Genomic DNA, 14,605 nt, shown 5'->3' with positions numbered 1-14,605 from the left:
AACATTAATAAAGCGTTCACTCTGTGGCAGACACCAACTGGGCTTCCAACAAAAACTGACCCAAGGGCGTGTTCAGGGTGTAGACAAGCCAGGTTTGGGAGGAAAGGCCAGCCTCCCACCACTGGCCAGCAGGCCATCCTCCCCAGCTCTCCCCAATGACAGTAGCAGGTGGAGGTTTCCCTGAGTAGCCAAGGGAGGATTAGGGAAATGCTATTGTCCCAGAAATGGGACAACGTCCTTGGCATGCTTCCTGGATTGGTGCCTCAGACCCTTAACCAGATATCATGCCTACCTCTGCTACTCACTATCCGTCTGACCCTGAGAAAATCTCTTCATTTTACAGAAAAATCACAGACCAGAGTTGGAAAAGAGTCCAGCCCGTCCCCTACCTGTGCAAGAATCCCTTCTACAGAGCCGTCCTCAATGGTCCCCCAGCCTGTCCAGGCAGCCCCCTCCTCTCTTGGACATCCAGCCGACAGCTGCCTCTTTTCTTCATATGCCCCCCCCCAGCCTTCTCCTCTCCAGTCTCCACATCCCCCATTCCTCCAACTGATTCTGATGGTGAGATCAGTACTCAACCTCCCCTCTCTCTGTTCAGTATGAGTTTCAGGTACATAACTAGAAATGTTGGCAAGATTCTAGCTCGCTGCTTATCCCATTATATGGACCTTACTCACATTTCCTAATGTGTGAAACAAGCAGGTTGGATTGGGTGATCTCCAGGGGCCCAGTAGTTCTAAAGCCTACGATCCCAAATACTTCAAATTTTCCACCACTCCCCTCCCCCACCACTCCCCACTGGCCTGCTCCAGGGATGGAGAAGCACAGGAAAGCTGCTTTTATCGGAGTAGCCCTCACAGGTCCTAGGAGGCCAGAAGGACCCTGAGGCTCTTGCATATGGTCAGATCTGCTCTAGGCCTGGCCACAGTGAATCTGGCGGGCGTGGCAGGGGCCTGCCTGAATCTGTCTCTCTTCTCTGTCTCTCTTCTCTGTCTCTCTCTCTCTCTGTCTCTCTCTCTGTCTCTCTCTCTCTCTGTCTCTCTGTCTCTCTCTCTCTCTCTCTGTCTCTCTCTCTCTCTCTCTCTCTCTCTCTCTCTCTCTCTCTCTCTCTCTCTCTCTCTCCCTCTCTCTCCCTCTCTTTCTCTCTCTCTCTCCCCCCCCATCGATATCCTACCTATGATTCAAGACACAGTTTAATCTCCACCTTTTTTTCAGGAAGCATTTGGCTACTCCAGCCTACACTGATGTCTCACTCCCCTGAAATCCCCTTATTATTATCACCTTGTTAAGCACTGAATTGGCCTTTAATTATTCCCCAGAATTACAGAATTTGAAGGTCAGACAGGCTCTCGAGGTTCATAACTAGTCATCTACCCTCTGGCTGAAGACCCTCAATGAGTAGGGACCCCACGGCCTCAAGAGGCAGCCCATTCCCCTTGGCCACAGCTGTTCTTCTTAGGAAGTCCCCCCCACACCCCGGACATCATGCCAAATTGACTTCTTTGCAATTTCTATCCATTATCCCTGGTTCTATCCTCTGGGACCAAGCAGCCTAGTCATTCCTCCACATGACCGACCTTCAGATACTTGAAGATGACCATCGTGTCCCTCTGAGGCTTCTCCTCTCCAGGTTCAACATCCCCGGTTCCTTCCTCTATTTCCTGGGTGTTTATTTTCCCTCCCAACTAGATAAATTCCAGGAAGGTGGCAACCTGGCCTTTCGAGAGCTATGGTTAGCAAAGCATTACAGAAGAAGGGCCCATGTGGGAGGAAGCATGCAGGTGTGGGGAAAGGGCACTGGTGGTCCTGGCTGTGCTGAGGCTGAGCACAGCCAGCACGTTTAAAGAGAGAAGAGAGACATTTGGTGCATTAAGGTGGAGTAAGACCGGTCCCTCATCATTCTAAAGACACGGAATCTTCAGGGAGGTGGAAATGAGGGAGGACCCTCACTGCAGGGCATCGGGGGGGATGCATTGTGCCCAGTCCCCAGGTGTTTTCTCTCCTGTGCCCCAGTTTGTCTTGTATGTAGAACAGTGTCAGTAAATAAACATTTATTAAGAGCTTAGTAAGCATCAGGCACTGGAGAGGCAAAGAAAGGCAAAGACAAGGGCCCTGACCTCAAGAAGCTTACAGTCCAAAGGAAGGAGGTAATTTCTACAAGACAAGTAAACGAAGACAATATGAGAGAAGAAGAGGGCGACAGACTGGGACAGGTGTGCTGCCCAAGGTGGGAATGGAGTCAATGTGGCTGGATAGCAAGCTCTGTGTGTGTGTGTGTGTGTGTGTGTGTGTGTCACAAAGGGTGTTGGGTGCATCCATAGAAATGTTGCTGAACTGTCCCCCTCCCCTCATTGGGCCTAGCCCAGTTAGCATCCTTGCAGAGTGAGTCTGGGATGAGTCTGTGCCTCACATGGTAAGTGCCTGGCCAATTCTTTCTGATATCATTCCCTTTTTCTCAGAAACTAGAAACATAGCATGTGTTATTTGTTTGTTTTCTAATCCTCCCACAACGCCTAGCACAGAGTTAGGCACAAAGATTCAACGTATTGACTGTATTGTATGATGGAATGAACACTGGCTTCAGTGTTCTACAAGGAACCAAATTCAAATCTTGTCTCTGACCTTGGCCCAATCTCTGAATACCTCTTAGCCTCATTTTCATCATAATATAAAATGAAGGGATTGGACAAAGGTCTCCTCCAGCTATGAGTCTATAAATGGCCAACAAAAGCTTTACTATTTGATCCTGAGGTCAATCCCAGAACCACAGAAGCTTCTCAAGCAAAAGAGTAGCATGGTCAGAGCCACTGAAATACTGAAGAACATAGAAAGAACTAGTATTGAAATAGATGCAAGGGAAGCGAGGTGTCTCAGTAGAGTTAGGTGTGAGAAGACTAGAAAGGGAGAAGGGGCCTAGGTTATGAAAGGCATTGAATGCCAAACTGAGGGGTTTCTATTTGATCCTGGAGGCAATAGGGATCCATGGGAGTTGATTGAGTAGGGGGCGACATGGTCAGACCCATGCTTTAGGAAAACCACTTGGCTGAGTGGAGGATGACAGAGCTGAAACTTCTCTTGTCTGAGCTTTTTTCTACCATGAATCCCTTTGGCAGTCTGGTGAAGCCCATGACCCTCTTTTCTGAATAATGTTGCCAATAAAACATGCAAAAGAAACCAATTACACTGCAATATAGTTATCAGAATGTTAAAAATTTTTTAAAAAAAGTTTGAGAACCCCAGGTGAAAATCCCTCCTAAGAAGCCCCAGCTTCAAGGCTGCCTTAAGACCCTTGACTTAGGACTTTGAAGCCGCCTCATCCAACGCCACCATTTGACAGATGAGGAAACTGAGTCTCCAGCACATTGAGTGACCTGCTCAAAGGCCTGGGGGTTGGGTCTGGAGTCACCGAATCTCAGAGCTTGGAAGGGAAAAGGGGCCTCAGCTGCCATCTTGTCCAACCCAAACACCAAGAAATCTCCCCTCTCACACACTACCTCTGCCACCTGCTAGCTGGGAAGCCTTGGGCCAGTCCCTTCTCTCTGTGCCTCTGTTTCCCCTTCTGTGAAATGAAGAGGGCGGGGCAGATGGCCTCCAAGCTCACTCCAGCTCTAAATCTATGGTCTGGTTCTTTTTGCTCCATCCTTCTTCCTCCCTAGAAAACCCCGGCCCCCTAACACAGGCCCAAAGAACATCTGGTAACTGCTTCTGCCCCTTCTGTAACCAAACTGTAACAAGCCCACAATCTAATTCCTTCAGCAAATCAAACAGGACTGGTTCTTACCATTGACACAGCCTGACTGTTCAAGCTTGCCCCCCCCATCCCACCCACAGACCCAAGCAGACCCAAGGGCTAATGGGGGCCTTGGCCATGTTTTTCCTACTCAGAATTTTTAAATGACTAACAGAGCACCTCAGGATTCTTTCCTGCAGATATTACCCCTTTCCTTTCAAGTTGTGCTCAGCAAGATTATTTGGACACTGGGACTGAGACGGTCAGGTTTCAAATGAGGTCCTTGCAATGTAACATTCCCCAATGAGAATTCTGGAATTACACCAGGAGGGGGGGGTGCCCTTCACCAAACAGTTTGAAGTTCTGAAAAAGCCTTTGTTTGAAGACTGCAAAGCTAAGCCTGGAATCTCCCATCCTCGGTCCCAGCTCTGCTGACCTGGGTCCCACTTTGCACCAGAGAGAGGGAAGAGGAGAGTCCTCATTGTTAGGGCTTCATTCCTGAGTCTGAATCGTCCCTCTGGGGTACCCCAAGGTCAGAGTCCTAAGACAGTCCAGCATGGAAACCTCAGGCTTGTCTCCTCCTGCAAGGGCCCTCTCCAGCTGGGCTCAGGGATTATCAATGAACACAGTGTGCAGGGGGCTGGGGGTGGGACCCAAGTCTTTATTTCAACAACTGTTCTATGGCCTCTCACATCTACGTTATACGTGCCAGATTTCAAACATCTGCATGAACAAATACACTTTGAAAGTGATAATAATCTATATGAGGGTACTGGACTAGAGTTTGCGATGGGCCTTTCTAGCTATGTTCTAGCATCTCGTGGTCTAAGTATGGCCCCTTTCAGCTCCAACATTCAGTGTTCTCTGTTCTAATAATCTATATTCCATCATCCTTTCCAGCTCTCATATTCTATTATTCTATGGAAAAAAGAAAGAAATAGGTGGGTTATACAGCCATGCTAACCATTACAGGGCTCAGTTTATCAGGGTTTAGTAATGGTTCTCAGATCAAAACTCCAGAGGACCCTACTTTTATGCTTCATAGTTACTTATTAAGCATATAAGCCCCCTTCCCACCATGGAAGCCCCTGGTACTCTATTCATGGGAGATGGGGTATGCAATTGACCATCCCTGCCAAGATCAGCCCATTCCATTACCTGCCTCTATTCTCTGTAGGTTGGGACCATGGGGGCCAGGGCCTTTGGGGCAGGTCGAGGAAGGGAAGGGACTCAGGTGTTAAAAGCATCACAAGGACAGAGCGTCCTGACACATTTCCCTGCATTATGAAAATAAATGAATGCCCCAATTGTCCCATTCCTAAAACCAGAGAGCCCAACTAGGCTTACTATAACAAAGAGAGAGTCTTTTACTGCTGTTTATTTTTATTTTGTATTCGTTAGCTTTTTAGATATTCCTGGCATGCAAGTCCTGCTCCCTCTCAAGCAGCTGCACTTAGTTAAGAATTTCTTCTTCTTCTTCTTCTTCTTCTTCTTCTTCTTCTTCTTCTTCTTCTTCTTCTTCTTCTTCTTCTTCTTCTTCAACTCAGGCCTCAGAATCAGAGCCTGGGAAGACCATTCATTTATCTACATGTGTCTAAAGAGCGCTGTCTCCAGGCATGCCTCTGGAAAAGCTTAGTGTTTGTGCGGGCCACAGTCTTGAACACCTCCTTGCTGCTGCCTTGTTTGCCAACCAACAAGTATTTTATGAATGCCCTACTATGTTACTATGGTGTCTGGTGCACAGTAGGCACTTAATAAATGTTGACTGACTGTATGCAAAGCTTGGTGTTAGTTTGAGCCAAGGCTGGGCCCAAACCGAGTAATCATTTATACTAAACAGCAAAAAGAGATCAAAATAAGACAGAATGGCTGGTGGAAGTCATGCTGGACCTGGAGGCGAAGGCCTAAGTTCAAACCCAGCCGCAGGCGGCCTTGGGCATAACCTCAGCTTTAGCTTACTCATCTGTAAAAAATGAGGAGGAGGGTGAAGATGCATGCTGCCCTTCTCCTGACAGAAGTGATAGATTCGGGGCACAAAATGACACATGTGGGGGGCACAAGGCCAATGGGAGAATTCATTTTGCTCACCTATGCATGTTCATCATAAGGATTTGGCTTTTTTTCCCCAGTGGTGAGAGTGGAAGGGAGGGAAAGGGAAAGAAAATCAACTTTTGTTCATTGAAAACTAAAATTTAATTCTGAAAAATGAGGAGGTTGGAGTAGGGCCTCAAGGCCACATGTGGCCCTCTAGGTCTTCAAGTTCAGCACTTGGACTGAATCCACACTTTGTTATTCTGTGAAGTTTGGATTCAGTCAAAGGGCTGCATTTGAGGACCTAAGGGGCCTCGAGGCTGAAGGTCTCCCACCTCTGGATTAGCCAGTCTCTAAGATTCCTTCCAGCTCTTGATCTAAGGCTAAGATGTTCCAGTTCCACAAGGAGCAGCATTTATGAAGCACTTTAAGGTTTGTAAAGCGTTTCCCATGAATTATTTCATTTGATCTTCAAAACTGCCCTACCCATTAGACAACAAGGAGGCTGATGCTAAGTAATTTTCCTGTGTTCACACAGCTAGGAAGCGTCAGAAACAGGATTCGAACCCAGGTCTTGGAGGCTCCCAAGCCCAGAGCTCCAGCCACCAAGCCCTTCTGCTTCTCATACAACTTGGATCATGATCCAAGACCCCCATCAATCCACCAGACATCCACACAGACCTCATCCCTCTTTGGAAAGGGTGAGCAGGTGAGCTCCCAGAGCTATTCAAAGTCATGGCTCATTCTAAGCAGATGCTAACTGCTCTGGGCCCTTCGAGCTAGCAGTAAATAGGAGGTGATTGTTGGACAGCAACTCCCAAGGGCTGGCTCAAGGAACGTCTGGGGGTCTGGGGATCTGTCTTGTGCAGCCTCGAAGGGAGGAAAGGTCCCTTCACGGCCCCTGGAAGCTGGGGAGGAAAACCCCTCTCTGGCTCGCACCTAAAGAGAAAACCCAAAGGATAGCAGGTCTCTCAGGACTTCCAATGCTTCAGGGAGGGCTCAGTGATGCTGATTCTCCCCAGCTTTGGAAGGAGATCTGGGTGGGGGTTGTGGGTTGTGTCAGAGGGCTCAAGTTCCAATCCCAAGCCATTTCTCTAGGCCTTGCTTTCTTCATCTGTAAAAAGAGGGAGGTTGGGCTCCACAGTCACATACACAACCGCAACAACAACAGCTCCCAATCTGTGATTCTGATCTATGAATCTTTGGCTCAGAAATAAGGATGCAACACAGGTCAGCTGCACCTCCTCCTCCCACCTGCGCACTCACCCAAGGCACTGATCTGCCTGCAGGAGGAGAAGCAGAAAATGAAAGAAGAGCTTAGGCTGCTCTAAGGACAGTTCTTCCAGTAATTCAAGCCCCTTTCTAGAGAACCCAAAGGATTAAATGCCTGGAGAAGTGGCCTGGGAGGGCCCCATCCTGCCTTATCTCCCACACATTCGCTATGAACCTCGGGCCAGTCACTCTAGGGTCAGTCTGGCCAGACTGGCCTTTTTGTGGTTTCTCACACCATCCCCCAAGGCTGGACTGCTGTCCCTGCTCTGCTCCATATCTTCGAATCCCCAATTCCCTTTAAGGTTCAGCTCAAAAAATATCTCTCCTGAGGCTTTTTCTGATACCAACAGTAGGCCCCACCCTCAAAAAAACCACTTTGTATTAATTGTATATATTTCTCATATAGTTTATAAGAAGCAGGGAGACAGCCAGGCATACTGAAGAGAGAGCCAGCCTCAAGCCAGAAAAATCTGGGTTCAAGTCCTCCCACCAATACAAACTGGCTGCATGACCCTGGGCAAATCATTCAAACCCTCAGGATTGGTTCTCTGTAACTCTCTAAGACCCGAAGGTGCCCACCTGCCTTGGTAGAGTAAGTCTCTTCTATCAGTGAAATCATAGGTGGTCCAATCCTTATCCTTCATCTATTTTTAAAATACATTTTATTGATGTTTTGGGGCTTTTCCATCTCCTCAGTTTCCTTCTGTATCCCTCTACCTTCTCCTTCCCTTCTCCCTCTAGGACATGAGAACATTTTATCTCCCCCTAAGGTGGGAATTCTTAACCCGGGGTGTGTGAACCTGTTTTTAATTTTAGGATGAGTTTATTTCAACATGAGTGGTTTCCTTTGTAACCCTATGTATTTTATTTTATTAATTTAAAAACACAATTCTGAGAAGGGGTCCACAGGCTTCAACAAACCCCACCTCAGCAACAACTCTTGCACCTCAGAAACATTGAGTTTAGGACTCAAACAAAGCAGGCAGCCAGAAAGGGGATGTTCAAATTCTGCCAAAGGTGTCCAGGACATAAAAAAGGTTGAGAATCTCTGATCTATAAAATGTACAGAGACAAAACAGAGATAGAGACAGAGGAGACACAGACAGAGAGAGACAGAGATGAATGTGTTTGTGGACCCAATCCACTCTGAGTCCTCTATACTGCATAGGGTATGGCTGCCACACAGGCTCCAAAGACTGGTGATTTGTTTGAATTGTTTTAAAAGTAAAAGCCATGATTGCATTTTTAACTAAAGGATGCAGGCCACACTCTGATTATGATGGTTCTTCCTCTTTTCTAGGAGTGTATGCATCATTAAGTGAAGGCAAAGGGAAAATTTGTATAGACCCTCCCCCATTTCATCCCTTCCCACCACCACAACTACCCAAAAAAGTATTGTTTCTGAAGTCACTTTTCACCAAACTAGTAAGGAAAGCCTTTCCCCAAAATTATAACTCAAGCCCTCTAGGAATTCTGACCACATGGACCACATAGTCCCCCAAGAGACTCGCACAAAGGCCAACTGCTCAACCAGTCCCCCAGAAACCTGGCCAGAACCTAGCAGAAACAGATCACCTATAAAAGCAGTCCCTGAATCATCCAAAGTAGGGCCAGAGCTCCCAGGAGCCCCAGATCACGTCCCTTTCCAAAGTGACCATGTCTGCTAACAGCTGCTTTTCCCCAGGCTGGCTCATTGAAGATATTCAGGACAAGGCAAACCACATTGGGGCAGGCTGGCACCTCAGAGCTTTCTCCCTGCAGGGAATTCCTGCATTAAGGAGAAATCCTGGATCCTGGCAAGATACAGGAAGGCCAGACCCTCAGGGGGCTTGTCATCTGATAGGAGGTAGTCCAGGCTGCCGGTGAAGAAGCCAGAAGAAAGCCTGTGAAGGAAGGGAGCTACAACCTACCTGGGGAAGAGGGGGGCAGGGTAGGAATCTGCCTGTAAACACATAAATGCAGTAAAACCCCATCTCAGCAGCAGCAGCGCCTACTCCTCAGAAAGGTTGAGTTTAAGGTTCAAAACCAAACAGCTAGAAAAGTAAAGTTAACATGTATACAGCCTCCAGATGACACCATTTTACAAAAGGAAGTGCTGAGTATTACAATATAAAGATGTAAATAAATTGAGCAGCTATGGCCTTAAGCTGATTTTGTGAGTCACTGGCTGGGTTACCGTAGGAACCCAAGCTTAAACACGGGACAGGAAGCTAGGAGAGAGCTTTGAACGCTCACAGAAATGAAGAGGCACAAAACAAGGGGAAAGGAACAACTTTTCTTTGAAAACCACCATCAGCAGCAAAGGCCAAGAAGGGTTCTGCCTCTCCTGAGAACGTGCAGGCTCCCTTGGCACAGGAGTATTGAACACACGGCTCTTTGGAAGGAGACTCAGATGGAATTGGAGTGAAATGTACCCCTTCTAATCTCTACACTAAGTGGACATATGTACACCCAGGCAAAGTGAAATGGCTAGAAATGAGCCAAACTAATTATCTAGTTTTTAAGTTACCCACCCCACTCCCTTTCCCAAACCTGTCTTCACCTGAAATATCCACAGTGAAAATAATCCAGGCTGGGGCAGCTAGGTGGCTCAGTGGACAGAGCGCTGGCCCTGAAGTCAGGAGGACCTGAGTTCAAATGTGACCTCAGACCAAACACTTGACACTTACTAGCTGTGTGACCCTGGGCAAGTCACTTAACCCCAACTGCCTAAAAATAAAAAAATAATAATAATAATTAAAAAAGAAAAGAAAAGAATGCAGGCAGTGTGGGACTGTGGAAAGTACTTAATGGGGAATCAGAGGACCTGAGTTCAAATCTTGTCTGCCATTTACTTACCTTGTCACAACCTCCTTGGACCTCAGTTTCCTTATCTGTAAAATGAGGGGTTTAGACTAGGTGGTTCCTTCCAGAGGTAGATTTAGGATCCTGTTCTTTGAGGTCAATTCCTTCATTCTCCAGATGAGGAAACAGAGGCCCAGAGGGTGAAGTGAATGATCCACCATCATACAGAATGACAGAGATAGGATTTGAACCCAGGTCCTCTGATTCGACTCTACCAAGATGTTTTGACACACATGCCTGTCCATATTTGATAAAAGATGCATGATATTTTTTAATCTACCCCTCTCCCATATCCCCATATTCCTAAATTACAGCACTGATAAAATGATTTTCCCTAACCTTCACATTTAGAACCCTAAACAGTCTCAGTCCTACCAGGCACAATGGATGACACTGGAGGAAGAGTGTTCCCGAATCATTCCCCAAAACCCAGACCTGGACAGACTGAAATGTGTCTCAAGCACCAGTCTTCCAGTTACATCCAAATTCCACTATGGGCAGGAGAAGGCCTATTTCTTAGAAATCCCCTAAAAAGAAGCTCCCAGGCACAGAGAGACACACTTTCTTACTCAGGATTCCAATTCTTTCCCCAAACCTCATGGGCCTGCCCACTGCTGATCAGGACCCTAGCCAGTCCTTCTCCAGAGCAAAAGCACTCACTATCTACGGAGAAATGAAAGATGCATGATAAAGGACTTCTCAGCTCTGGAGGGAGGGAGGAGAGAGAAGGAAGAAAAGAGGGAGGGAAGGAGGGAGACAGAATCAGAAAGGGAGGAAGAGGAGGAGGAGGAGGAGGAGGAGGAGGAGAGAGAGAGAGAGAGAGAGAGAGAGAGAGAGAGAGAGAGAGAGAGAGAGAGAGAGAGAGAGAGAGAGAGAGAGAGAGGAAAGGGAGGAGGGAGAGGGCCTCTCTATACTGAATGCATGTTAAAAGTGAAGCTCCACACCCCAGGGGCCTTTAATCAACTTTTTCCCCTCCGACCTCGAAAGAATGGCTCGGTTGTATCCTTGGGAGAAGCCCAAATCTTCCCCCCTCTCACTCTTATTGTATCCCCAGCACAGACAGAGAGAGGGAAGGATTAAAAGCTTCCCGCAGGGAAGGTAATATGCCTGGCCCCTCTTATTAGTTTTTCTCTAACTGTTGCGATTGTCTTTCGAGATTACCCAAATCAAGGATGCAAGAGATGACTGGCTTCCTTTCTCTCTCTCCCTTAACCCCGAGGCCGCCACACTTGGGGCTGGGGGGGGGGGAACGCTCTCCCGGCGCTGGGGAGCAGCGCCAGCTTGGGCCGAATAGTTTGGAGGGAGAAAAAAAAAGTAAAATTAAGAGGTGGAAGAGGGATGAGAGACGAGGAGTGGGGGCGCCCAGTCAGCGAGGGACAAATGCACACGATTATCTCCGAGCTCAGTCCCGGGAAGGAAGGGGTTGGGAGGGAGCTATAAGGGGGCGTGGGGTGCGAACGGCCTAAGGCTAGGACTGGGAGAGTCGCGAAGTCACAGTGGCCAAAACAAAAACCCACTCCCCCCACCCCAGTACCCAGCGGCTTTCTCCCAGAGTCCATTTCTTTTGGGACAGCTAATGGACTTCACTTATAGGGAAGGGGTGGGAAAAGCCAGGAAAATGTGGAAACACGGGGCTCGGGTTCTCACACACACACACACACACACACACACAGTGAACCGCCACCCCCCGCCACCCATCCCATCAGCGTTTCCTGCCGCTGATGACAGCTGCTGATTTCAACCAGAAGAAGACCCCTGCTCCCACCCCAGCCCGCCAAGGCTCGGGCAGGGGGTCTCCAGGCGCGAATCAGTGCCTTCCTCAGCCTCAGTGGAATCCCATTTTGGGACCACTCAAGCCCCGCAGACTGAGGGGCCATTCTCAGGTGGGGCAGAGGTGGGGGTGGGGAGGAAGGCAGCATAGCTGGGGAGGGAAGGAATGAGCTTTCCGAGTCAACCCTGCACACCAAATCGCCCAAGCCTCCCACCCTCCAGCCCGCAGCGTGTCGGCGGTGTCCCCGGCTCGAAGGCAGTCCGGCTGGCGCGCTGCCTGGAGGAGGCGGCAGGCTGCCCGCCCCGACCCCATCCCATCCTCCCGGCCCCCAGAAGTCCGGCCGCCTCTTACCTTGGGCTGCTCCTCGGCTGGCCAGCAGAATCGCGCCGTGCAGGACGAGCAGCGGGAGCGCCCGGGGCCAGCGGGCGGCCGCCCCGCGCCTCTGGCCGCAGCCGGCCGGGGGCATTCCTCCTCTTCTCTTCAGGCGGCGCTCCCGGCTCGTCCACCAGGCTCGCCCCGAGGTCCCGGCGGCCGCCTCTCGGGGGCTCGCTCTCCGCGGCCGCCCGGGCGCACGCACGCACGCCCCGGGGCTCGCGGTTCCCTTTGTCCTGCTCGCCCTCCGCCTCCCTGCCCGCCTGCTTCGGGCTCCTCCGGGCTCCTTCCTTCCCCTCTCTCCGCTTTGGCCCCGCTGGCCCCGGGGCGATCTGGCCGGCCCTCGCGGCCGCCCTCACCCTTGGCCTTGGCAGCCCGGCGCCGCTGGGGCTCGGGAGCTCGGGAGCCGGGGCACTCGGGGGCCGAGGGGCTCGGGGCTGGAGCCAGGGGCCGGCGGGCGGCGGCGCTTTCCCTCCGGGAACTGGGGCGGGCGGCGGCGGCGGCTGCAGCGGCGGGGGCGGCTCTCCCTGCCCGCGTCTCCTCCTCTGCCTCTCTCGCTCTCAGCCTCCCCAACTTGTCACTTTCCAAGTCTTCAGCAAAGCGCCCGAGCGCGCCTCGACCAATAGCCCGAGTGGCTGGCCCACCGGCGCCCTCCGCTGGCGGCTCCCGGGACCGGCCAACTCCCCAGCAAGGCTCGGTGCCACCCCGCCCCCAGAACCCCCCCCAGCACACACACACACACACACACACACACACACACACACACACACACACACACACACACACACACACACACACACACACACACACACACACACACACACACACACACACACACACACACCCCCCACCCTTTATATTCCAGGGATGCATGGAACATACAGAAACCAGATAATAAGAGCCATCGCTTAGAGAGAGCTTTAGGCGTTTGCGAAGCGCTTTACCTGTGCTGCTCATTTACCTGTGAAGTAGGTGCCAAATCCCTCATTCTCTCTCTGGGCCTTGAGCTTGACACGATGACCTCTAAAGTCCCTTTACGCTCTCAAAATCCAATGATCCTGAGGCTTCCCCCAGGCAACTGAGGCCCAGAGAGGTTAAGGGATTTGTCTGGGGTTACACCGATAGAAAGTGTCTGAGACAGTATTCGAACTCTCCCATTTCCCCAGTCGCACAGCCTCTAAGTGGTAGAGCAAGGCCAGCTAGTGTGGAGGTAGGCTTTGAATCATCTGCAGAAGCCGGGCTGTGATGCTGCCTCCCACACCTCCCAGTGTGGCCATGAGCAAGTCACTTGATTTCTTTGGGACTCAATTTCCTCAACTGCCAAATGCTGATTAAAAAAAGAAACAAAAGGAAAAAAAAACTTGCACCTCACAAGACTGAAGAAAGCGCTTTAGACACCTTTAACTGGGATGGAAATATGAATCATTATATTTATAACAGGATTTGGGCTCCAGGTCCACTTCCAGCATTCTTTCCTGAAAGATATTTTAGTCCTTGGGGTCAGGAACCTTTGAAGAGGCAAGAACCATATTTTGTAATATTATTAGATCATAACTTTTGAATATCAACCGTGGATCATACACATACAAACATGTATGTATGTATCACAAATGTGTGTATATTTCAACAAGCATTTTTAAGCATTTACTATGTATCAAATACTGTGCTAAGATACAAAGAAAAAAAAACAGACACTGCCCTCAAGGAGCTTACACTCTGGTTGTTACAGAGAAAATACATACAAAGTAGATGGGAAACAGCCCAAGAAGAGAATACTTGGGGAACCTCCAAAAGGAGGCTCTTCAGCTGAGTCTAGAAAACCCCAGGGATTTTAAGAGGGAGAGGTGAGGAAGGGAGGCATTCTGGGTCAGGGGCCGGTAGTGAAATGGCCAGCAGGCAGGAGATGGGAGATGGGAAATGGAACAGCACTTAGGCTAGAGCTGGTGGAAGAGGAAAGGAAGGTTAAGTAGAGACCAGGTTATGCAGAGATACAAATGCCAAATAATAGATGTTATGTTTGATCTTTGGGGTAACAAGGGGCCATTGAATTGAGGTAAGATTAGTTACAGTCCCCCAGCTTCCAGCCTCCAGTGTGAACACTTACAACTCAGAAATCAGCTGCCGCTCCAAATCAGGCTTTGATTTATTGCTTTGTTAATTGTCCAGACGTTAGAAAGAAATGGAGAAAATGTTAATGCAGATTAAATTTAAAAGTGTGTCGTCTTGTGAGGGGGAAATTTGTTTTTTTGTTTTGTTTCCCCCCCAATGAGCTGGTTATTAAACATTTACCAGCACGTCTCTCCTGTATACCAACCTCACCTGTACTGGCTTATACATTCTATTTTGTTTATTAAAGTTAATATAAAGTTAAATGGCACCATGACTCCAGGCTCGAATCCCTGCTTCTGGAGAGGTTAAGGCTAGTCTATCCCTCTGGCTCCCCAGTTCCAAACAGAAGTGAGCCGAGCTGATCTATCTTCCTATGTCGATTCAGCACCAGTGTGGTGAGGCCCTGAGATGGGAGACAGGGCCATCTGGCAGCCTTTAAAGACCACCTGGGTCTACCCCAGACAGAGCAGGTTAGA

At 49.4% G+C, this 14,605-nt stretch overlaps 1 protein-coding gene across 1 annotated transcript in view; it reads right to left on the bottom strand.

Annotated features, from left to right (window-relative positions):
• Positions 1 to 12,201, bottom strand: part of ROR1 (receptor tyrosine kinase like orphan receptor 1) — a 375,033-nt gene extending 362,832 nt beyond the window's left edge. The window contains exon 1 of the mRNA XM_020993141.2: positions 12,000 to 12,201. Coding sequence (XP_020848800.1) covers positions 12,000 to 12,114 — 115 coding nt within the window. The 5' untranslated portion in view covers positions 12,115 to 12,201. The remainder of the gene's footprint in view (positions 1 to 11,999) is intronic.
• Between the last annotated feature and the right edge of the window lie 2,404 nt (positions 12,202 to 14,605).

The sequence above is a fragment of the Phascolarctos cinereus genome, unplaced genomic scaffold, assembly GCF_003287225.1.
Source record: "Phascolarctos cinereus isolate Bilbo 61053 unplaced genomic scaffold, phaCin_HiC Scaffold_5;HRSCAF=322, whole genome shotgun sequence".
NCBI classification, from domain to species: domain Eukaryota; kingdom Metazoa; phylum Chordata; class Mammalia; order Diprotodontia; family Phascolarctidae; genus Phascolarctos; species Phascolarctos cinereus.
Note: the sequence above shows the minus strand (reverse complement) of the source record. Positions and strands in the feature narration are given on the sequence as shown.